This window comes from Lonchura striata, chromosome 2 (genome assembly GCF_050655825.1).
Source record: "Lonchura striata isolate lonStrDom1 chromosome 2, ASM5065582v1, whole genome shotgun sequence".
In the NCBI taxonomy this organism is placed as follows: Eukaryota; Metazoa; Chordata; class Aves; order Passeriformes; family Estrildidae; genus Lonchura; species Lonchura striata.
Window position 1 is genome coordinate 35017294 of NC_140704.1, and position 24998 is coordinate 35042291.

Genomic DNA, 24998 nt, shown 5'->3' on the forward strand with positions numbered 1-24998 from the left:
GTTACTGTGAGACAAGCAAGGCAATGGCTTTACAACCTGTCAGCACCTTGCTGCTAACAGCCCAAGCTTGTGCCTGCACCTCCTGGCAGACACAGCAAACCCCTCTCTGCTGCACAAGCAGACAGAACCTTGCATCACCCCATGTGCTACCTCACCTGCCCCACCTGTCCTGAGGGAAGCGTAGTATCCTTAGCTAAAGGTTGGGAAATAGGGACTACAGGTTATAACTGATCTCCAGGAAGCCTGAGGTGAATCTGGGGGTTAAATCCAAACAGCCACACCCCCTACTTGACCATCTTTCTATTGGAAGACTGCCAAGATAGAGAGGTCCCAGGAAGGGAGGAAAGCAGAATTTTCTCGATAAAAAATGTGGGTTATGAGGGTACTAGGTAGTACAGAACAGAGATAGTCATTTGAACTTGAAAAATTATAGTGCTCCTGCCTTGTTGCTACTTTTTGTAATTTCACTCTTTGCAATCCAGGACTTCTCAGCATCACCTGTAAACTTTAAGCTCATGTGTTTAAAAGTGCTCTTTCATAGAGTTCTGACTAACTGTTATATTGTGGCAAACAAAATTTATGCCTTTTTAGATGCATAATTCATCTGTTTATCATTTTATCCATTACAAGTATCCATATTAATTTAAAAACCTGTGATGCACATTTCAGAATAATTGTATAGCTAAATTCCTTAGCATGCCTATTTGAATTCAGAACTTTGCTATAAATAAATAAGTCAAATATTAAGATAGTAGAAGATAGCAGAAAATATGACAGCTTTCTTTTCAGCTAATCACTATAGATATGTTGGTACAAGATATGCATGATTTGGATGTTTCTTGATTTTTCCTACTGGTCTCTTGAGGGTCAGTGGAAATTTATGTTATATCTCTATGCCACTCTTTTCACAAGTGCAGATGAAAATATGGTTCATATTCCTATGCACAGATCTGCAGATGGAAAATAGGATGTCAGAACAAATTATTAATAGCTTAGTTTCAGTGAATAAATGGGCTAAATGCAAGAAATATGTTATTAACGTGGTTTTTCATCCAACATCCAAACATCCATTAAAACAGTATGTTTGAGGTGGTATTCTGCAGATATGGATGCTGTAATCACCAGCCACTCCAGAAGATGCGAGCAAATAAATTGTTTACTAAAACATAAAGAAACTACCATTCCTCATTGGTATCATGTAAACTTGGTAGCAATATATTCTCATTTAAGCTTTCCAAGCCCTTTCAGGTTGATTTCCTTGTCAGGTTGCACACAATAAATCTGAGTTAGAAGACTAGCCTTGCTTCTGTCAAAATTAGGGTGGTTTTAAACAGATTTCTTTCTCCTTTTCTAGATGGTGACAAGGCTGATATTTCTGCCAGTATTTATCCAGACATAAACATCATTGCTGGAGCACTGAAGCTATATTTCAGAGACTTACCAATTCCCGTGATCACCTATGACACATACTCCAAGTTCATAGAGGCAGCAAGTAAGTATTGCTTAGCATTTGTACCAACCTTTATTTACATTTCCCATCTGTAAAGCTGTCCACATTAAAGGAAAGGACAGAAAAAAAACTGGGAAAATGGGTGCTGTCTTCATTCCTTCTCTGCCATGCCCTTTATTCACATGAAGCTCTTGCCTGGTTGTTCATCAGATGGGATGTCACGCATGTTAAAAAAATAAAAGCAAATGCATGGTATCAAAATAACCAACAAGTATCAGAAAGTGTGGTTTCAATGTCTTTTTGTATGTCAAGATAAAAAAATAGTGTAAATCCTGCTCAAAGTTTTAGAGAGATTGACAAACAGTTCTAAATGAGCACTGATGCTCAGTATATACAGGTATCGATACCTACATATTTAAATACATTGAGAAATCTTGCAGTAATTCCATGCCATTTCATTCTCTAGCTAAACCTACATATTCAAGCATAGTGTCCTAAAGTCATATATCTACACTCTCATCTAGTTTTGAAGGCTAATGAAAGTAATCTTTTGTAATATTTTAAATAGGCAGTTCTGGGCAGAATGGCATTATGAAGCACTTAATAAAGCTTGGGTACTGTACCCGGACTGACCTGTAGGCAGAGCTACAGACTATGGAGATATCTCCTGAGAGGTCTTAGTTGGTGATTTCTTTTTAAAATGTTTTTTTTTTTTTTCCTGAGGATGCAGAAATTGCTGATAAGCATCACGTTTATGAGTGCAATATTTATCCCTGCAAGCACAGTCAATGGCTTGTAAATGATTCCATAATAATAAGTTATCTTCCTGATTTATTGCTGTGTGCACATGGAAAGCCCTATTAACATTAATCCTGTTTGGTGTTTTTACAGAAATCGCCAATCCTGATGAACGACTAGAAGCAATACATGAAGTGTTGATGTTACTCCCTGCTGCTCACTACGAGACACTTAGATACCTAATGATTCATCTCAAAAAGTGAGTTAATTGACATGCAGAGTAATTCTTAAAGAGCTTAACAATTTTCTGCTTTGAAAGATAAATATTACAGAAAGTCCTAATAAAGCTTCCATTAGGGCACTGCCTTTAAACCAATACTGTTACAGATAAGCAGACAAGCTGTTTGTGTAAGTGCATATAAGCTGTCCACATAGATCCTTTTTCTGGCCTATTATTTCAAACCTTTCAAGAGTTAATTGACATTTGTCACGACTCTCTAAGGCAGATAATATCTGAAAAATGCCCAGTGGTGGGTACTCCAGAGATGTGCTGCTGTGAAGCAGCACTTGACCATGTTTTGCTTCTGCCTCCCCTTACCTCCTGTTTTGTCATTTTGAACAATAGCCCTAAAAGGAAAGAGCTATCTCATGAGTTGTTTCCTTACATCACAGGAAGCCAAGAACCAAGAAGAGCCTATTTTAATATGACTAGTAAAAGTAATACAGGTCCCAGTTATATCTCTCCTGGTTTTAAACAAGTTCTGCCTCGCTTGCTTTCCAAAGCTTCTTTAGGTATACATAAGACATCCATGAGGGGCTTCATAAAGCTTCATAAGGCATACAGAATTTTCAAATTTATTTTTTTAAGGTACTTAGGAGTACTCGCAAGTTTTCCAAGTTTTCAGCTAGGTATCTAGAAAAATTAAGGACTGCTCCAGAGAGGGTCCATCACTTCCATTAATTTCAAGCAAAACTGTTTTTCAAAACTATACTAACTCTGCTTTGCTGCTTTGGGTATTTACATGCCTCAAGAGGTCTTTGTCAGTTTTTAAAACCTGAAGCTGAGTATCAAAGTAGGCCTTCAAAGTAACTCAAAGTAGGCCTTCATTTATGGCTATATTGGCCAAGTTATTCCTTGTCTCTGGTTAAAATCAGTTGCTACTTGGAAAAAACAGAAAAAGGGGAAAAGGAGGAAAAAAGCTCCTGACCTTTTATTCAGAAAATCACTGATCTCTTCTTAATTGTCCCACTATTTGCAACACAGCCGTAAATGTGGAGTACTTCCTGGGTTTCATCGGCACTATTCCGCACTATTAATGCCAGCCTAAAAAGGCCTCAATTCACATAAAGCTGCATCAGAGAACTTTTGTGAAGTGAATTTCATGCTTTATCAGGTTCTCATTATGGAGAGGCTTTTCTTCATTTTGAATCAGTTCGGGTCATTACAACTGAGTAATTTTTCCCCTTGATGGGACATTACCTGGACATGCAGGAGCTTCTCTGGACTCTGCAGGAATGAGATGTGCAAATACCCACCTTTGTCAGTACACATCCACGGACAACTGATGATGACTCACATTAGCTTTTAAGAAGGCCTGTGGAGGCTGTAGAAAAGTGACCTGCACACAGAATCAATACTTTCATATCGTGGCAGCAAATTTTTAATAGACATGTATGGACTAACCTTCCTGCTTCTCAAGAACTGCAGTCCAGGCTTTGGTTCAGCTGTTGAGCTGAACTAATGGTGAGGCAGAAAGAGTCTGAAGTGCTAATTAGGTTTCCTCTCTCAAATATTTGCAACTCATGCAATGACTTTCCTCTCCATTCCCAAATTGTAGCTTTTGGTGTCTACATGGAAATCAAGTGTACATCAGTTCCTCTGGAGAATCTGTTGGAGAGATTTGAATGTGAAAGGAAAGAATCATTAAGGTTCAGACTATGCTGTTCTGTAGATTAAACACAGAGTTCCAATTTCAACCCCCTAGGACTCTTCCTGCATGGATAAAACATGCACCAGTATAAGGGAGTCTATGCTGTGACTGCAGGGTCACAGCATCTACACCACTGCTGTTTCTCAATTGAAAAGAAACTCCAGAGTTGTTGTTAAAAGCACAGGAAAATCCAGCAGAGGACAACATCAGCAACAAAAAATGAGTTTGTCAGTCAGTTAATTACTTTCCAGATAACTTTTTGCTCAAAATTGAAGGAAATGCAATAGCATGAGCAGTCCCCCCTGTGGTGAAATACATACAACTCCATCCACACCGACATTGCAGTCAAGCTCTGAATCTTCTCTGTGTTCACCCCAGCTGTGCAGCAAGCCCCACACTCCCGAATAGAGGTGCTAGTAAGATCCATGTAGCTTTGCACAGCTGTTGAACATCTGTGCTGCATACATGCACAGAGGGAAAGCAGAGTGTCAGACGTACACTTGCTTCAGCTTCAAGGTAGAGGTGGCTTCAGCTTTACAGCCTTGGTTTGTCTTTGCTCTTTGCAAAGCACAGCTAATATATGTGCTAGAAGATGAGGATGTATCTGTGAGTAGGGGCACTAATGGATTTCTGTCCTGAAAGCAAAGAGGAGCAGCATTTTTCTGTGACAGCCATTCTTTGCCGAGTGACGACAGCAGAAGCACAACCAAGTCATATGAGTGCCTTGCAAACAAGGGAAGACCAGAGTACTTCTGATTTCAACCACTTTGTGCTCCCGTGACAGCATCAGTGAATCCAGCTGGGAATTGCCGTGGCTAGGGAAGGCCTCAGCTGTTGCCAGGAGAGCTGTCTCCAAAACTAGACGTGCTTCACCCTGCCAGAGTAATTGTATGAAGGAAATGTGAAACCTTATCCAGGCTGTACTTCTCACAGGAAATGTCTGGTCCATGACTGATCAAGGACCATGATGGATCAGTGGAATGTGGTTGTCCTACACCACAGTGCAAGAGCACTCTCAGGACTGAACTCAATATGCCACTCAAATAGGACAACACTGATGTGATCCAGCACTGCTGCCTGGAGGGAAACCTTGAGAACACCTTGCATTTTCCAGCAGGCCTGATTTTCCAGACAGGGATGATTTCTCTACAGCTTGGCCAATCCTTGCTGACCTTTCTTTGCTTCAGCCACAAGCAGTCCATCTATTCTTGTATTTACATTATATGACCTATGTCAGCAAGCAAAACAACCTGGGCTCTTCCTTGAAGTGCCTCTGCTCTCTGTCAAGGATAAATGGCATTTAGAGCACCCGATTTAAGCAAGCCACCTCTCCAGGCAGGTGCAGGGTTCAGCCTACTCCTGAAGTGTAACAAGGAGTTGGAATTACTCAGATCCTGGATGGCCTGAGGCAGCCAGCAAGGCAGAACATCCATGCGAAGGGGTGGGTTCCTGCAGGCTGGAATCATGTCTGGGAGCATTGGTAGTCTAAGGAAAATCCATGCCTGTATCTGTGGAGCACACCCTTACCCCCTATGTGATACACACCAAGCACAACCTGCCAGAGAACTGCAGTTACTGTAGCATAGAGGACTGCTCCATACATCATTATTTAAATCATGATTATGCTTTTAAAAAAGCAATTGCCACTAATTCTTACACCTTAACAGACAGTCACATGGAAAAATCACTGAGGAGGCCCATGAGAGGTGTTTAAAGGCAGTAAAAATCGCTAAAATCTCAGTAAAAGTCCCACTGCAGCTGCATTGTACTTGTTGTGAAAAAGTAACAATATAGAAACAATACAGAAAAGTAACAATGTGTGAAACAGTTATTGTATCAAGAATAATGAAAAATGTCTACATACCAATGCTTGATGTGAAACAAGACTACAGACAAAGAGGCAGATATTCTTTTTTTTTCTGGGAAGTAAGCAACTACTTTCTTTCTTTCTTTCTTTCTTTCTTTTTTTCTTTTCCTATTTTAGGGTTACCTTGCATGAAAAGGAGAATTTTATGAATGCTGAAAACCTGGGAATAGTGTTTGGACCTACTCTAATGAGACCTCCAGAGGACAGTACCCTTACTACACTGAATGACATGCGGTACCAGAAGTTAATTGTGCAGATTTTAATAGAAAATGAAGATGTTCTCTTCTAGTCAGAGAGGCATATCTTCAAAGCCATTTGTTTTAATATAATTAGTATGAAGTAAAAACAACATTTCTTTCAATTTTTTTAAACAGAAAGGAAGAGTTCCTTGACTGCACTTCAATTTCTGCAAAGTTGCAGATGGATGCCAAAATGTTTAGGGAAAGCCTATGTCTCATAGACATATGCCTCTTTGTAGAAGGGAAAAAGAAGGTCAGAAAAAATCCTCTTACCTTGTATCTTTTGCCTTGCCTCAGATGTATATTTCTTTTGAGAAGTTTCAAACAATTTTATTGTTAACTTATTAAGAAACACAAAAAGTATTTTAATATGGCTAGAGAAGCAAAAAGGTACTTAATCAGTGTTACTTGTATATGCCTATACCTTTCCTTCTTCATGAGAAGTAATTATATATGTCAATTGTGAAACAGAACCTATATTATAAAGATATTTTTACTTTACCTAGCTGAAAGAATGGCATTTTATTTTAGCAAACTATAAATCAATGCGGTGCATTGATTATTTTCACGTAATTATTTCCTGCATTTTTGCTATGATATATTGAAAACAATTGCCACTAATGCAGTATTATCCTGACATACCTCTTCCATTGCAAGTGTTTTAAAGGTGAATACCTTTCTTGGGCATATTTCAGCTTTCCTTAGGTTTCTTTGCATTTAGGCACTAGCATTCTAGGATTGTATACATTTAGCTATTTGCTATTTCCCAAAATATATAGCATATTCTCTTTTTTTTTTTTTTTTTCCCATGTAAAATAAGGTCTTCAGAATTTTTTTTAAGTCCTGGTGGTAGTATCAGTTTCACATGCCAGATTTACTTGGATTACAGTAATATATAAGTTACGTGATGCTGGGACACTGGATATTTTCTGGCCTTGTTGAAAGTCAGCACTTTTTTGGGTGAATGATGAAGGATTTGGTTTTTCTGTAAAAATTGACTTATGTTTTGTCATGTTTCTCTATTTATAAATGTACAGTAAATCTGCTAAAATTGTAGGTATTTATCTTGAATGTGTTTCCTGATGGTTTGTTAGAAAAAAAAAAAAAGACAGAATGTGTAGGACATGTGGGAGCTGGTAAATTTAATTATTACCAAATTTTAATATTTTTCTCCCCTCACAAACATTGACCTACAGGGTTCGTAGTCTAACTGCAACTTATTCCTAATGTTAAAACTGTTTCTCAGCATGAAATGTTTCTGCAAGCATAGAAAAATCAACATACTTTACTACCAAACTCAATTTTCAGTACAAAAAAATTCTAATACTCCCTCATCTTGATCATTTGTATCATATGCTTGGTAACTCAGTGATGCAGTTTCCTGAATTATTTCAGGGAGCACATGTTTCTATTCAAATTGAAAAATATGTGTAACTATGATAATGAAGAGAGGTAGAGGGTATGACTGTAAATTTGTTGTCTTCTAGAGAAATAACTAAGGGCTAGATAGATTAACCCAGATTGCAGAGCCAGTGCTAAATAGTCTGAGTTCCCAATACTTCCATAGATCCTCCTGCCTTGTACAGGACTATTTGTTGTAGGTTACGTACTACTTAATACTGTCATAAAAATGATCTGGAAATGGTTTTATTTTGTGAAGTGAAATATGCTTTGTAATTTATGATAGTGTAAATGGAAGGAAAAATCCCATTAAATGTGTTAAAAGAGTTTTGGTGTCTGTCACTGACTACATGGCAAGCTGCCAAACAAAAATCAATTGCTAATTACCATTGTGACATTGCTGGAAACTTTCCTGCTCAAAAATTTAGAACAGTTTTACTGCATGTCGCAGTTTCAGACTGGCACTAGTTTGCCCATACTACCACAGCCAAGCACATGCACACGCTTATTTCCAGAGACCACCCTGAACCACGAACCACCTCTATGCAAAACTTCAAGCAAGCAATGAATCCCAACATCAATCTAATTAATATCCCAGAATCAATGCCAACAGAGTATTTTTCCACAGACTTGAACACAAACATTTGACTAACAATGGTTTTCTTTATTTTTTTCTGGTCAGTTCAATTATGAGTTGTTTTTTTAATGTAGAACACAGGTGTCTTTAGCTTGTCTCACCATCTGGAATCTCCAACACATGTCCCATCTTAAGAATTTGATGACAGTACAAGGCAGTGTGCCTAGAAGCACCTATGCTTAGTGTCTGGAAAGCAGTTTCTAATCTGTTGGACAGAGGGATGAATATGATTCTGCACTTAAAACACAAACATCTACAAAATTATTCACATTTCACTTGGCTAACTGATCAACCAATGTCTGGCACCCTCTATGCATACTGAGCACGGAGATAAAGCCCCTGTCCCCTCCACACCTCATTAGAGCCACCTTGTGCTGTGTCTGCTTCATCTCCTGTCGGACTTGCTGTGGCCATCACTGCTGCACCTGGGGTTGAGTGGCCCAGCTGAGGTCAGACTATTTCAGATTCACCATTCGAGGAAGTGAAAAGGCAGCAGACTTCCCTCTGCAGAACTGACTGCTGAGAAAATAGAAAAATCATGTTTACCTTTAATGGAAACCTATAATCCAGTACACAGGAGGAAAAAATGGGTCAGACTGGATTAAACCAAATCCTTCCTTTTGCTTCAAAGCATTCAGCAAGGGCATGATGACTTATCTCACATGAGGCACTAGCAGCAAGTAGTAAGAGTCCTTTGAAAGTTGCTCCAGGAGGCTGTGTGTGAGCCCATGTAACTTCCTGGCTAGGTCATTTCATCTCAGGTAGAAGGCAGTTCTGTACCATGGGGGCAGGTGAGACACCAGTATCTGACTGCAGTGGATCCTGCCTGCAGCCAGGTGTTCAGCAGAAACCTTGTTCCCCTCCAGCTATTGGAGAAGGCCTTTGGTGAAGCAGCAAGTCCCCTCCTGCAGCCACCCACTCCCAATTCCCATCTGCCATTCAACCTTCCCCATGTTCTGGGTGCCACTCTGTACTCCCTCACAGCAGCCGGGGGGAGACAACTTGCCTTCCATAAAGCATAAAGTGTCTTAGCCACGATCAGTGAAACATTGCATCAAAGTTATGTTAATGGTTTGTAAGGTGGTAGCTTTCCAGAGTGCTGTGGAACAGTTGAAATCTCTTCTTTGTGAGACTCATTACTGTCAGGTTTAAGTATTTGGAACTCACCAGGGAAGTGAGCAAGGGAATTGTTTCTTGAAACCACCATGCTGGAGACGAGGCAGCATGCTCAGAGTCTGACTCCAAAGCATACATGTCCTGAGAGGGCATGGGAACACGGACAGGATCAGTCAAAGGGTTTCCTCAAATGAGACACCAGCTCAGGGCTCCTCCACACAGACACCAGTTGCTGAGAAACTTAATTATCTCTCTCCTGCTGTCAAATACTATTGGAATTGGACAAAGGATGTAGAAATTACTGAGGAAGGAGAAAAGTTTGTGGGGGAAGGGGAAATAAAGAGAAACAAAGTGCATAGTATGGAAAACTTTTTTTTAACATGAAGTTACAAAGTACAAAGAAGACAGAGCTTTGTTCTCAACTCTGCTTTGCAAGCTGAGGTCAGTTTAAGCTACAAAACAAGTCTAACACAGCACAAAGGTGGGTGAATAGGAACCACATTCATTTTATTTCTAAAGAAGAGGTAAGACTACACTTTCCCCCACATAACATTCTCAAACCTCACACAACATTTGAGTCTTATTGACAGAGGCAGTGCTGCAGGGGCACTTAGCCCAAGACTCTGGGAAGGAATGTATCAGGTTTGGGGTCTCTTCTGAAACAAGGTTTTTGACAGACCTGGGCTGTGTATTACTGGGAAAACCAGTACACTGGAGGGAGAAGGGATTGCAGGTGTGGTTAAACTCTGGGCTTAGTGAGACCTTGGAGAGATGCTGAAAATACCTGGAATAATAAATAGATGGACTGAATCATAGGATCACAGAATCATAGAATAGTTTGGGTTGGAAGGGACCTTTAAAGGCTATCTAGTTTAACTCCTCTGCAACCCCCCTGCAGGAGCCAGTCTGACCATCTTATCTCTCTTATTGACAAGTACAGAGTGAAGTTCTGCAGAAAAGAGAGGAAAAATATTGAAGTGCCAATAAACCCCCTACTCATAACCAGGGACCACAAGCACAAAAACTCTTTGAGTAGGAAGGTAGTTCACAAACACTTAGGCAAGAAGAATGCCATCCAACTGGATCTTCAAAGCAGAATTACACTGTTATCCCTAAGCTATCTAAAGGGAATGAAAAGACTATAGGGCTAATAGAGATAAGAGTGAGAGCATCAATATGCCTTATGGTCTTTGGCTGTAGAGATTAATTCCTTGATTAAAGAAAACAGTTAAGATTCAGGAATCTGAACCTTAGGGAACCAAGATTATTGCTGAGTGCTCTAGGGCCTGCAGATTCAGGACATCAGTGGATCTTATATGGGGCCATACTTTACATTATCTTTCTCTAAAGGCATGGTGTTCTGAATATAATTATGCTGATGATACAGGTAGTGCCAGGACTGGGAATTCAAAGCCTGAAGGACATGGATTATTGCAGGATGTTTTAAGGACTGCAGTTAGGAAGAAATCTTTTGTCAGAGGGAACAAGTGCTTTGCAAGCTACAGTAGAAATGAACAGCTGCTTATAAGTAGAGAAACTGTCAGGGTTCATTTTGCAGCAGATTTGGGGATGGCACAAACCAAGGTTGCCACTGGAAGCTGCTTTCATTGCAGAGCCTGACAAGGTGCCAGTCAAAATATTCTCTCTTTTCTTGAAAGTATGAGCCATTTGCTACCACTAAAAGGACTGTTATAATGAGGAGTAGAGTTAGATCTTGAAGAGCATAAATTGCTGCCAGCCTTAATTTCTGCCCTACTGTAGGGCACAAATGATGACCAATGTACATAAAAATCCTATTAATTACCACATGCTGCTGCCCAAGAACTTCAGGAGACTGGGCTCCTTAGGTCATAACATCCATAGGTAACAGGGTTACATTAGTAATCCAAATAATGAAGAACCAGACTTATCATGCAAACTGCACAGCCTTCAGTATTGGGAATAGGAATGGTGTTGTAGGGATAATGTCAATAAGGAGCTGTTGTTCATGGTGGGGTTTTTGTTGTTTCAGACATGAGTGTCACAATTACAATTAAAGTAGGAATTAGGGACAGACCTTGGAAATCTAAAGCCTTAATGAGTGAGTGGTTCCCAAAGTTGTGAGAACTGCAGCATGTTGGTATCACTAATGATCTGCCTTTCCATACAGTGCATGGATTCCCTAGTTAAGAATAGGGATATTGGACGAACAGACTTTTTTTGCAAGGCCTTCAGAACTAGGAAGAGTACTGGTATTATCACCATATATATCCATATTTTTCCAATCTGCTGAAGGAATAGGACCTTGGTTTTATTTTCAGATACTGTAAGGGTAAAAGAGAAGACAAATTTTAAGAGTTTGGGATTCAAAGAATCAGACTGCTGTTGGACATACAAATGTAAGTATAGGCTTGGTGTCAGAGTCTGGCTGGGAACTGAAAATTTGAGAAGCTGTGTTTATAGTCTGTTTTGATGAAGTTTTGGGCCTTATAGTGTTTTAGGTAAAGTTTCAGAACCTGTTGAGTTCTGAGACAGATTTATTCCTGCAGCTGAACTTCCTATTAAATGAGAATGAGCACTAGCACTAAGCCAGCAACTTGCTACAGGACTAGTTCCCTTCACAGAGCTACCTTCACAAGGCCCATGTAAATAAGGATGATGTCTGCCTTAGTGTTGGAGGTAAGATCAAAAAACTTAAAACTACATCTGCTTCAGCCAATAAAATGGAGTCAAGGCAATCATGCCCTGTTCATATTACATGGTACTTAAATGAGGTCCTCTCAGTGTCACCTGTGGCCTTTGAGGCTCATTTTTTATCTAGAGGCACTGATTCAAAAATTGTGCAAGGGCTGTGTTTCAGCCCATCTAACTGCTGCTTTCATACCCAGAGGCTATGGTGCAATGTATGTCCTAGACTGTTATATGATGAATGGTTGTGAACTGAAGTGTTGGAGGGTCCAAACCCTGTTGCAATAAAGTTGGGGAGGGTGACAAATTTGTTAAATTTCATCCATTCTGCTTAAGGGGAATAATCCTTTGCTCCCACTGCCTTGAAACCATGCCTGACCAGCGCACATACAGACAGAGGCCCAAATTTGAAATTATGCCAGGGAGTCACCACTAATAGGCTAAATACATTGGGTGCAGGGTTAAAACCCATGCCCTGGTAATATTTTTTTTTCTTTTTTTTTTTCTTTTGGTAGGGCGGACATAGACTGGTAATGAAATCTGCAGTTCCACAGTCTTGAGCAGCAGCCTGGTGTCAACAGGGAAAAATGTTCTTGCCCATCATAAAATGGTTTGAGTCCTTCCTGTGGTTATTATGAGAATGCTAAGATTTGAGATGCTGCTAGCACATGGAAATCTGAATCTACAAGAAATTAAGTTACTGCTGGCTTCTTCTGAATTGGCAGCTTGACACAGATGGGAGACATTTGTTTGTGTGATCTTTTCCTTTGCACAGAGGTCCATTGGTTTAAATTAATGTAACATTTAGGCTCTGAGACTTAGGAGTTCCAAGAACTGGCTTTATTGCTGAATGTTAAAGGGCCAACTTGTGCCAGCAGGTATCAGCGTTGCATTTTTTTTTTCTATGAGCCAATTGCTCAATTGTATATCAGGGCAGGGTTAAGAGTTTAATTGAAAGTTGAAGATACAAACATTAAATGTTGCTGTGAATATGGACCTTAGCAGAGCTCTGCTATCTATAGGTGCCAGTGCCATTCTCTTTTCAGTTGGCATGAACATGTTCTTGGCCTTAACATCAGCATTTGAGAAACCCAAGTTTCAAATATCCAGTATAATTGCTGGATGATCTGGGGTTTCAGGGTAAATGAAAGTTCTGATAGCAATATTCACTAGTGCATGTTATGCTTCTGGGAGTCCCCTTGGTATAATTTTAACTGCACTTAATATCAGAGATTTGGAAACCAAAGGGTTCCATGGCATTGGGAAGGCTGATGTCTGCAGTGGACAGTGCCTCTCTTGTCCTGCCAGTAGAGATGGGTCCCCTCAGAACAATGAGATAAGGGTGTGGTTTGGCAATCCAAGATTTCCAGAGCCCAGTTTCAACATGAGCACAGTAGACTCTGCAAAGTTTGGGAAAAGGACAGTGGGAACTGCAAGAAGCACTATTTTTTTCATTCACTACAACAATTAGGGGCTGTAAATAATAGTTTGTGGACTGACATTAAAATCAGTCTTTTAGAATCTAAGTCTTGAAAATACCAGGATATTTCTGAACTTTGGAGAACCTGAAGAATTATGAAGAAACTTATATCAATATGGTTCAACTGTACACAAAAGGAGCATATTATAATGTAAAAAAGGCCGTACCATTTTATTTTGCAGTGTACTGGAGCATCTGCTACAACGCTGCACATCCACCCTAGCTGGGAGTACAGAACCCCACTGCTTTTTATCCTGGCCTCCTGCAAAGACAGGACAGAATTTGACTGCAGCAGTTTTATTAAATGAATGTGCTATCCAACTTCCATGCATTTAAATAGGCAATATGTTATTTACTTTTCTGTTTAAATAAACACTGTAAATACATGTATACTGAAAGAATGCAACAAGTACTATTGCAGCAAGAAAGGGAGAAGCACACATTTTCACTGTCAGAGTTGTTTTGGTATAAACACTAACCTTAGTGACAGTCTTGTGGAACAGCATGTTGTGACTTTCAAAAGCAGAGCAGGTTTTGCTGTCCTCCTGCACCACCACAGACTCATGCAGGCAGCATCCTCCCACTCCCATGTCTCTTACAAAGCTTCTCAACCTGCCTCTCTCTTTTCAGTAGACTCTGCTGTCAGTACACTGGAAAGCTGTCAGTACACTTTGCTGTCAGTCAAAAAGGAAAATCTCTCATTCTAGGACTCATTGAAATGGGTTTAACTGAAAATTAAAACCCACTGATTGAATGTAAGTTTGGCATTTTGTGAGCTAAGAGTTAGGTGTATGGTGTTCAAAATAAAATAAATACTAAATGTTTTGTATAAGCCCATTCACAGAGTGAAAGCTATAAAAGACAACCAGCAATGTTTTCTGTGAAAAAAGCATTTATAAATAAAAACTATCTTTATTTTGACAAAATTTCCCTTTTTCCCAGGCACTTTCCTGAGACACAAGATGGGTGTCTCAGGATGCTGGTGTTCTCTTTCTCTACAGATACAAGTAGCAAAGCAGTAGGTCAGTCACAAGGAGAAACTTGACCCTGTGGTCTGCTACTGTCCTTGGCCCAAGAGAGACTGATGTCCTGGCGCTTTGTGTCTTGGAAAATGTTAGTTGCTTACTTGTTAGGAGGGAATGTAAAGGCCATCTTTTATCACTGGAAGATTGTGCTTTATTCCATAGAATTTTTTTGCTGATTTTAATTAATATGCTAGGCAATTTGGAGTGTACACTTTCAAGTGTATGCTTCCCTATCCAAAAGCCTTTTCCTTTGAAGAGGGCAATCTACAGAGTAATGTAAGTGCATGCCCCAGGCTCCGCTCCCTCAGTAACCCACATTCACCAATTTCCATACCTCTTATCTTTATGGGCTATTCAGGGAAGCTGCAAGTAGCAGAAGCTGATCCACAAAAGAAGATGCGGCTGAAATATGCTGTTTTCACACACTCTTCTGCATCATCATAGACATTCTTGAGTGGTTCACTGTTGATGGGAAGGGCATTAGGAATCAAACACATATTACATGGCATAGTTCTCCAAAGAACAAATAATCACTTCTAACACATGGTGAGGCACAAACAAATATTTTTTCGAATGAAAAAAGACAAAGTCGTTTATATGGTCATATATCCATCACCACACAGAAAGTCAAAGTCCCAATACAAATTCAACTCGAATACAAGTAAACAGACTACATCGCATGACCTACAGCACCACTCATTTTTTAAAGGGCAGTTAACCACAATTCTATTTTCTTCAAGGCCCTAAAATACCCACCCACGCACATCCATCACGTGCACAAACAAACGCAGTGATATTTTGTTTCAGCCACGCACGGTGGCAACACCGCATCCATCTCGGCAGCCCCGGATTTCACGGCGCTGCCTCACCTGCGCTGAGGCTGCCTGCTCCTCCTTCTCTTCCTCTGCCCCTTCCCCCGTCTCTCCACCGCCCGGTCTCCCTGGAGGGGACACCGCCGCTCCTCCGCGCAGCCCCGCGGACTCGGGGCGGCCCCTCCGCCCCACCCCGCGGGAGCTGGGCAGGTGAGCGGGAGCCGCCCGGCCCCGGGGCTGGCCGGGCCGCCGCTCCGCCCACGGGGGCGAGCCCCGGGCCGGCCGGCACCTGCCGCCGCTCCGTTCCGCTCCGCTCCGCACCGCCCCGCACGGCCGCCCTCCCCGCCGGCCGCTGCCCTCCTTCCCGGACCGCGGGGCCGTGCGGCGGCGGCCGCGCTTCCCCGGGGCAGGAGCGCTCCCGCAGCGCCGGGCGGCGCCGCAGGTCAGTGTCGCTTCCCGTACCTGTTGCGCAGGGAGCCGGCGGGGCGGGGACAGGAGGGAAGAAGGGAGGGGGGAGCGAAAGGGGCCCCATCGCAGGAGCCCCAGGACGCGCCGGGCTCCCGGCCTCGTCCCGCGGGGAGGCAGCAGCCCCGAGGTACCGGATCTCGAGTCTACTTCTGGGTGTGGGGGGTGGTGCGTGCAGGCAGCGGGAGCCGCGGCCCGGCTCCGGGCCGTCATTTACCTGAGCTGTGCGAGCCGCGCACGGAGGCGGGCGGCGCTTCCGAGCCGCTCGCCGGGCGCAGAACGCTCGCCCCGCGCCCGCCCGGCCGCCGCCGCAGGAGCCGTCCGTCCCCGCGGGCCGCTCCCGGGCGCCGGGCACAGCTCCCCGGCAGCGCTGCCCGTCCCCCGGTGCTGGGGCACAGGAGTCCCGGCGCCGACCGAGTGGGGAGAAGGTGTGCCCGGCTGCCAACCCGTCTTCGCCCTCTTCCCCCCAGCAGGAGCCCGAGATGGCGGACAGCGCCGCGGCCACGGCCGCTCCTCGGGCCGGCGTGAAGGGCTCGGCCGGGCCCTGGTGGAAATCGCTGACCAGCAAGAAGAAGCACAAGGAAGCGGCGGTAGCCCCGCCGCACCCCGTCGCCAGCGAGACCCCCGCCGACACCCCCAGCCCCGACGGCCGGGAGGAGCAGCACCCTCCCTTCGGCAGCGGCGACGCCGCGGGAACCGGAGTCGGCAACCGGCGGAGCCTCCGAGTGTCCCACTCGGGCCGCTTCAAGGAGCGGCGGAAGGTGCGCACCTCGCTGCTGGCCGACAGCCCCGAGGTCTTCGACGGCGGCGGCGCCCCAGGCCATGCCACCCAAGGGGCCGAGTAGCCCAGGAGAACCTTGCCGAGGAGCTGCCACTGGACGGGTGGCCGGAGAGCTGGCGGGACAGGCAGCCGGCGTCTGCTGCAGTCTGGGTGACTCCCCACAGCTGGGCTTGGACCCATGGGTGACGCGTAGGCAGTGGCCTCCCAAACCCTGACCGGACACTGCGGGGAACCCAGCACCGCTGCCAGGCGAGGGAATCGCTGGGTTACATGAACACCGCCAATACCAAACCCCTGGATGATGGGACGATCTGACTGTGTTTTTAAAAAACCACAAATAAACACCCCACACTCTGTACTGTGGTGAGCAGGCTCAAAGGTGCTATCCTAAGGCCGATGGTGGGGTCTCTGAACCTTCCCGCAGCCCTTGCCAGGAGCCAACGTGCTGACTCTGAGGCCTGTGACCCAGTTCCTTCTGGCTCTCAAGCTGAGGAGGCGCTTTGCTGCTTTCATCTCACAAGCTGTCTTATCGAAGGAAGGGGGGAGCAAAGTGCTCTTATCTAATTTCAGGGCTGAGGACCTCCGGTGGTGCCGAAAGTGTGCCAGTCCTGCTGTTAGCCACAAACACATCTTCCATCCCCCGCGGGATGGAGAGATATTGTGAGGGGCAGGCTCTTGCCTTCACCCATGTCCCACATCACATTGCATTTACAAATGGAAAAGGCAGGACCATGCTGGTATTCCCCCTCTTCTTACTGTGTAGTACTCTAAGCAGGTGTTTCAGAGACTGGTCCCTCATAGTTCTGTTACAGAGGGAGGCCCATGTTGTCTAGCAATTCACAGGGGTTACATGATTTTTGCATAATTGGTGATAACTGGGATAATGAAGTTCCAATGAAGAAATTGTGTGTTAAGATGTAAGCATTCTTTTGGGAGATGAGACCAGCCCTGGAAAGCACAAGCAGGGTTGCAGTTCTAATATGGAAATAGACTTCGGCACCACTGGAAGTGTTTACCACTGTGGTTGGAAGTGGTCTGAGGCTTTTGAAGCAAGGTTAAGTGTCCCAGGATTTCTTCTGATGGTGAGATAATGTGCTTTCACTCGAGTAGTTATCCACTTCCTCTAAGAGCTCTTGGATGTTTTATTGGACAAATAAATATAAGCCAGATTTGTACTGGTGTTGTGCCTTTACAGAGCAAAATCAACTAAAAATACTTGGCAATTACACATTTCTTGATAGTAGGTGATGTAGCAACAACTGACTTATTTATTTTAAATGCATTTTCAATATGCTTTATATTGTTAAAATGGTTTTAGACTTTTTCTGAATACAAGATACTACATAGTGGCAGGCACTGAAAATTATTTCCTTCCAGTCAAGTACTATGCAGTTATGATTTTCTTTGGTTGTAACTAATCATTTGAGGTCCATTTAAAATAAAAAGTGACTGGAAAGGAAATAAGAACTGAGTTCCAGTTGAAAATATGGATTAAACCAGCCACTAACAATCACTGAAATGTTGCACTAGATGCTGGGCAAGTGCCCCATGGTTCAATGTGCACAATAATATGTAATGAACCTTGAAAGCTTCTGTGCAATAAACTCAGACAACGTAGCTGCTGAGGTGCTCACTGGTCATTCACTCCTTCAGACTCTGGAGCCCAAGGACATAAGGGACTGTAGCATTAAATCTATTTTGATAAAATCTTTTTTTTTTTTTCCTCCACCCAGTGTGTAGATACATTATTTTTATATTTCCTGTAGTAAAACAACAAGGTACTGGATTTGGACTACCTTTTTATATTGCTGACTCCATGCTGATCAAGAAAAGATCTGGGGTGGGGTGAGAGGAGATCCTTAAACTTTCTCCTCAGAGGTGCTTTTCTTATGGGAGGCCCCTTCAGTCAAGGGACATCTGAAATCCTTCTCTTGAGAAGAAGCAATCAGAGCAAACCTGGTCTTGGAAAAGGGGGGTAAGAAAGAAGGGGAGAGTTTAAAAGCTGGAAACAGAGAGATGGATGATGAAAAACCATATTCCATCTACTGTTCACCCTGGATAGGAGTCGGGGGGAAGGAGGCAGAAGGGGGTGGCTTTTCTGCCAGGGTTGTCATACTACCTTTGGAGGGCAAACTCTTCATGTTTATTATGGGCAGAAGTAGTCTGCCTGTGTTTATGTATGCTAAGGTCCAAAGAAATGTTTTTGTATGTGTGTGTGCCCAAAATGGAAGAACGAGTAAGCAGAAATTGCACTGATGCATTTCTCAACTCCTGCATCTAGTTTGGTGTGAGTTCTGTGAGGGTCAGATCTTCAGAACTAGCCAGAGGCTGGAGAATGAATGCAGACTAGTGTTTTATATATCTTATGTAGATGCTTTTCTGCATTTTTAATCCTTAAACTGTTGTGAAAATACAGTTTCCTCCTCTCTTTTGTACCTCAAAGCTGCCTTGTTCTACAGTGAAACTCTGTTTGCTCTTTGGAAATGTCTCAGGTTTGTTGGTTGCAAGTCTTTACCTAGGCACAAGAAATATCCAATTTGGGTTTTATTTGAGAAGTCTAGTGTGCTGTTCCAATGGCTGCTGCTAAGGTTCAATATCAATACTGGCTAATATGTGACTAAATATTAGCCATGTCTTAATCCTTGCTTATGATACTTCATGTTGGAAATTTGGTCAGAATGCAAAGTCAATAAATGCACATAAAATACCTCTCAGCGCTCCTCCATCTTTGTCCTGACCTTGAGCTGTGGGAAGGAGACGTAATTCTATCTTCCTACTCAGTCAAATCCTTGCTTCAATGAATATGATAGCAGCCACTGAAAAACTAGATCCATGAGAAAAAGGGCTGGCTGCCTCGTCTCACTTTCCCTGCCCTCTGTGCACAGCAGTACCTGCAGCTTAGTGCTCACCCACGCAGCAGGGCCAGAGGAGGGAGAAGGCCTCTTGGCCATAACCTGTTGCACAGAAATAGTCCTCTTGTTTCTCAGCCAGAGCACCAAATAAAGTGTAAATGATCTGTACACATGTAAAATAATTAAGCTGTTACAGGAAAAAAACCTGGCACTTTATGGAGCACCTGAATTACTGTTTTTAACGCTTGAAATGGAAATAATTTCTTATGTATTGGACAATACTTTCTCTTTTATAACCATAGTGCATTTCTGGCCACTGGATTATTAAAAAGCAGTTTGCACTCTTAGTATGGGTATTTTTCTCATCTTTATAAAGATCATGGATCAGAAAGTAAGCTGAGGAAATAGGGTGACTGAGAAAGTACTTGTTGTATATTTTTAAAAGTTAACAATGACATATTGACAAAATAAATAGAAATAAGCAGATGAGGTGAACCTCAGCTATGTCAGTTATAGTGCAATTTTCTTAATATTATCCCAGATACTAAGGATTGCTGGTTTGGGGCAAAAGATAAATATTTAGCAAATAAAATGAACTTTTCAAATAAACTTGCAAAGTATATGCTTGCTTATTCCTACTCTTGCCAAAACCAAAAATAAATCTCTGAGTGGTTGCCTGGTGAATCATTCCCTGCTATTGTAGGTTGGTCGGTCTGGACCTCAACAAAGATTATAGGGAGCACCTGCAGAAAATGATCCTAAATTGGAAACGCTGGAATAAATGCCTTGAAAGCCTCAAGACTTTTAACCTCAGATGTTATGTCAGGGTATGACTTAAACTGAACTGGAAGAATGGAGAAGAGACCTTAGTTTGGAGGAAGACAGAAGTCTTCACTATTTGAAGGGTTGGTTTTGGGTTGTCTTTTTTTTGGTGGGGGGGTGGGGGGGAAGGTGTTGTAGGTTTTTCCATTTGGTTTGGTTTTGATTTTTTGGTTTTGTTGTTTGGGTTTTTTGAAGGTTTTTATGGTGATGGTGGTGTATTTTTTTGTTTTGTTGGTTTTTTTGTTCTCTCTTCACTGTAATGGCACTAGTGATAATTTTATATTTAAAATATCAAGTCTCTTGTCCCTGAGCAAGATATCCTCATATGAAGGCTAGAATCTGAAGGACATATGGCCTTGACCTGGCCAGCACAGCTGGATGCTCAGCCTTAAAGTCCATGTTTAATTTGGCTCATTTAAATAGTTGATATCAGAAGACAGGCTGTTTCAAATACATCCACAAACTGGAAGCTCATTTTGCTGCCTCTTGGGATTCTATCTGGTAGGACTAAACAAAGAAACTCAAACCTGGTATTTTCTAAGATGTCTTTTAAAAGCTGGAGCAAGAGAGGGTTGGTTATAGAATGATATTTGACACCATATAATTATACCATTTTGAAAAGCTAACCTTTCCCCTTCATCTCTAATTTATTGTGAATACCTGCTGGCTCTGATTTTTCATTTCAGAATACAATAAAAGACACAAAGTTACTCAATTTTATAGACACCAGCAGTAGTGAAGTAGTTTATCAGTTTTATCCTTAATGACACATCTGAAATCCACAAGAAGCTCTAAGAAACAGCATTTTAATGTAGTCTTCAAATAAAGCATATTGATTAGCAGCTGCAACTCATGAATTTGATTTACTGCCTATTTTATTTAGATAAAGCAATATAACATCAGATAATATGTGTTTTGAGGATAGCAAGTGGCTTTCCATGATAGCTGTAAGGCATGATTTTAACAAAAAGTCTACCCTGGTGAGTAATCCTTGTCAGATCGAAATATCGGGTTTCTTGTGAGTAAAATGAGAAAGAATGGCTCTTTTCAGAGTATTACTGACCAGACTATCAGATGTTTTGGGATGTGGAAATAAGCTTGATTCTCAGACACAAGCCTGTGCGTGCTGTGAATCTCCTGCTGCCTGTTTGCAATATTTCAGGTCTTTCCCCTCATCCAAAGTTATTGTTCATCATGGTAGTTCCTTTTACATAAGGAGATAAAGAGCATTACTCTCCCCATTACTGAAAATAAGAACCATGCCTTTGTATGCCTGTTGAAGTAAAAAATTAGAGATAGTGTGCACTTGAACTTTGGTGACTCAAATTTCTTTTTCCCCACTGCTGACTTAAGTTTATTTTGCTTTCTGGGTCTTTGTTCTATCCTCAGTCTGTAAATGTTTGAGCAGATAAACCATCCACTGATCTCACAAGAGCTTCTCAGTGACAGGAAAGTGGGCAGCACTTCAGTGGCTAAGAGAAAAGGAAAAGTTAAAATAGATCTGTTTCTGTGCTCTTTCCCACTGAATTTCATGAACAGGAGCAGAACTGAGCCTTCATCTTGATTCTGGAACCATGACTACCTGGGAAACAGAAGGAGCCTCATAATCTGTCCATTCTTGGTTGTGTTTATCTTGACACATCCTTTCAGTGACAAGTTTCCAAAAAACAGAATTGGTTCACCTGTCCTGTTTAACTTCACTGGGTTCATGACTAGGAGCATGGTGTAAACTTCAAAGAGAAATTCTGCCAACAGTACTTCCTAGAAATGCTGTAGCTCAGACCACTGCAAAAAGGGGAGGAAAAGGAAAAAAAACCCCATATTTTCTGACTTCTCATTCTTGTGCTCTTTTCATGTTATACTAGTGCTATAATAATTTCCTTGCTAGGCCCTAAAACAGCTAGAGAAGTAGAATTTATGAAATAGACAGATGTACTAAATATACAAGGACAGCATTTTACACTGGCATACATTTGAGGAAGACACAAGCCCATGGCTAGATACTGTGCTGAGCATTTAGAGGTAGATTCTTCCTGCAAGGCTGGCAAGTTATGGTTTGTTCCTGGCTCAATTCTCCACTGACTAACAGTAGGTAGGAAAATGCCTCTAGGTAATATATTAGCTATCACAGGTGTTAATTAACATCTGCTGAATTGCCTCTGTAATGGAAAAGAGTGAGAAAGTGAAAAATCACATTAGAACAGCAGACATTGCTGAGCATGACTGAAATCACATAAGCTGTAGAAGGCTGAGGCCCCACTTTAAATGATCAGTTGAAGCAATTAAAATATTATCTGTTTTTGTTGATGACAGCTATTTTTTTCTTAATCCATATATTTTTATTTTTCTGCTGTAATAGTTTACCATACAGATACCTTTTTAATGAGTATTCTAACACACTATGTATTACCTCTCTAGTTTTATTGATTGCTTTTTCGTGTTTTTTCTGCTGAAATAAGAATTTGGCTGAGCTTGTAATCTGCAAAATGTTTCCACAAAATTAGAAGATAAACCTATGACTTATGCATAAACCTAAACTCAAATTCGTAACCTTGCAGTTGTGAAGTGCTTTGGAGAAGTGAGCTCACTTGAAGACCAATCCTTTCATCTTCCTAGGAAAAGGCATGCATCATCCCTACTTTAAAGAAAGAAAATGCAGGAAATAGGGCTAAAGTAAAGCTTCTAAGTCTGTGAACAAAATTATGCATCTAGTCTGAGAAAAGAAGTCAGACTATGCCAAAAGTACCTAAGAAAACCAAGGTGTAAAAAATGGAGGCAAGAGTGTCAAATGGGATTTCTAAAGTTTTAGATCTCTGAGAGGAACCTTTGGGTATGTGGGCATTTTAACATGCCTTAACACATCACTGCACAGTGACTTCAGCTAGAGCCAGAGGTGGGCAGAAGGGGAATTGCATCTGTGGCATTGGTGTCCCGCTTGCACATGTAGGAAAAATAATTCAGTTATATCCTAAGATGTGTATGTAAACTAGTGGTGTGGGAATGTGTCTCCCCTCGTGCAGCTGCAGATTCCCAGTGTGGTCAAAGGGTCACATTGACAAAAGCATTGAGGTGTCTGATTCCATTTACTTCAATGGTGTCTGAGCACCCTCGTGTCTCTAAGCTTCAGTAAAACCTCATAAAACAATGGAATGTAGTTACACAAATCTGTCAAAATTGTACGAAGGTGAGAAGGTAAAAAGGAAAATTTCTGGTTTATTTACCCATGCAAATGGGTAAATAAGTTAACAATGCAAAAGAGCTGCCTAATAGCATATGTATTTTTTATTCTGTATTTTCAGCTGCTTGTGCTGAAGCAGTGTAGCTGCTTTCTCCCCTCCTCCCTGGAATATTCTTGCTTTCCAGCTGCTATTTGATCTTTTCTATCAACTTGAAATTATTCCTTACAGAACCTCAGCCCCGTGTAGCATTTCGGCAGGGCTATTGTTCTCTTGTCCACTGCCTGTAGATCAGCTTTTACTGCTAAACAGCTTCTTTATAAAGCCCAATGAAACCTTCTCTCATGCTTTTGTTTGCATTGAGAACAAGACCAAAGGTTGAAGAGGGTTTTAAGTCCTGAGGTGTGCACAGCACCCCCATCCCTCCCTGTGTTTCGGTGTTAGTTACTGCTTTGGCCTTTACCTGTTCTGCTTTGCCAGCCAGGATGGGGCACACCCTCACACAGCACAATACAAACCCATTTAATTAGGAGCTATTCAAGCTCTTTTTAAAAATATTTGCTTCAACAAATGCCCACGTCAAGCAGCAGTCATACGACACCTTTCGAAACCTTTAATCCACAGTAGAAACCAGCAGCACAATTTTAACTCGTTTTTGGGTCTGAAGCATCGCTGTAAAGGTTCTCAGGGCTTGCTCCCAAGGCTGAGGAAAGGTCAGTTGCCAAGGCTTTTCTGGTCCTTTATAGCATTTTTGTGCTGTATAACAGTTTCTACAAGAGATACCAAAAAGTGCCTGCTATTAGGGAAGAGGCAAAAATGGCAGCACAAATTTGGATTCTTGAGATTGGCAAGTTCTGCATTTAAATGCCCAGTGAGCACTACTAAGTGGGATATTTTCAGGATATACACCCAGCCTTTGGTATCTGCATGTAAGATGCCAGCTGCCAGAGTGTAAGAAGGATTTGCTTTTAGACATGGACGTATGCCAATCAGAATGCAGGAAACATTTTGAAAATGTTGTCCTTCCTGTCTTGCTTGGGAATTGGGGCATCCCTGCACAGCCCGTGTGACTGCTCGGTGGCACTGGGCCTGAGGAGGCTGAGTCTACTGCATGGTGCTCCTAGAGCACCTTGGCAGTCCCTCGAAAGAGAACTTGCTCAACCAAAGAAACAGGCAGCAAAACTGCTACCAGCAGTGTTAATGCCACAGGGATCCTGGAGAAGTGCCTCTTCATCTTCTTTCCCAAATCAAAGCTACTTGTGGGAGCTGTGTTTCTGCTGCCTATTGCTGTGACAGCTTTACCACCTGCTTTCATCTGCCTTTAAGTAGCATGGCAATATAATTTGGAAATGTTTGACATATTTGAGAAGGGGTGTGGTTCACTAAAGGCTTGACTAGGGAGAGAACTAGGAGAAAAGTCATTTTTAGGTGATAAAACAGGGCTGAATTTATGGGGAGGGATTCCCTTGTTCATCTGTTGATGAACACAACAATTAAATTCTTGTGAGTATGAGTGGCAGGATCTTATCTGAACATACA

The 24998-nt window shown here is 42.2% G+C and overlaps 2 protein-coding genes and 1 long non-coding RNA gene across 7 annotated transcripts in view; 2 read left to right on the forward strand and 1 right to left on the reverse strand.

The window, feature by feature from the left end:
• Positions 1-7953, forward strand: part of CHN2 (chimerin 2) — a 158378-nt gene extending 150425 nt beyond the window's left edge. The window contains exons 11-13 of the mRNA XM_021538178.4: positions 1355-1492; positions 2342-2447; positions 6104-7953. Of these exons, the coding sequence (XP_021393853.1) occupies positions 1355-1492; positions 2342-2447; positions 6104-6275 (416 nt within the window). The 3' untranslated portion in view covers positions 6276-7953. The remainder of the gene's footprint in view (positions 1-1354; positions 1493-2341; positions 2448-6103) is intronic.
• A 316-nt stretch (positions 7954-8269) lies between these two features.
• LOC110474626 (uncharacterized) lies at positions 8270-15586 on the reverse strand. 3 transcript variants are annotated; one of them, XR_002466108.2, is made up of 5 exons: positions 15421-15586; positions 14886-15013; positions 14006-14200; positions 13694-13788; positions 8270-8782 (listed from the first exon to the last, which is right to left on the reverse strand). It is a non-coding gene; the product is annotated as an uncharacterized LOC110474626 (long non-coding RNA). The 3 variants fall into 3 exon arrangements; XR_002466109.2 differs by having other exon boundaries at positions 14006-14184; positions 15421-15585; XR_002466110.2 differs by lacking the exon at positions 14006-14200 and having other exon boundaries at positions 15421-15580.
• Positions 15587-15672: 86 nt separating this feature from the next.
• On the forward strand, positions 15673-20070 carry PRR15 (proline rich 15). 3 transcript variants are annotated; one of them, XM_031503863.3, is made up of 2 exons: positions 15673-15805; positions 16302-20070. In XM_031503863.3, the coding sequence occupies exon 2, from the start codon at positions 16311-16313 to the stop codon at positions 16671-16673; it is 363 nt and encodes a 120-aa protein (XP_031359723.2). In that variant the 5' UTR covers positions 15673-15805; positions 16302-16310; the 3' UTR covers positions 16674-20070. The 3 variants fall into 3 exon arrangements, with proteins under 3 accessions (XP_031359723.2, XP_085424771.1, XP_021393735.2); XM_085568645.1 differs by having other exon boundaries at positions 15701-15805; positions 16299-20070; XM_021538060.3 differs by lacking the exon at positions 15673-15805 and adding an exon at positions 15845-15958 and having other exon boundaries at positions 16299-20070.
• Positions 20071-24998: the final 4928 nt, after the last annotated feature.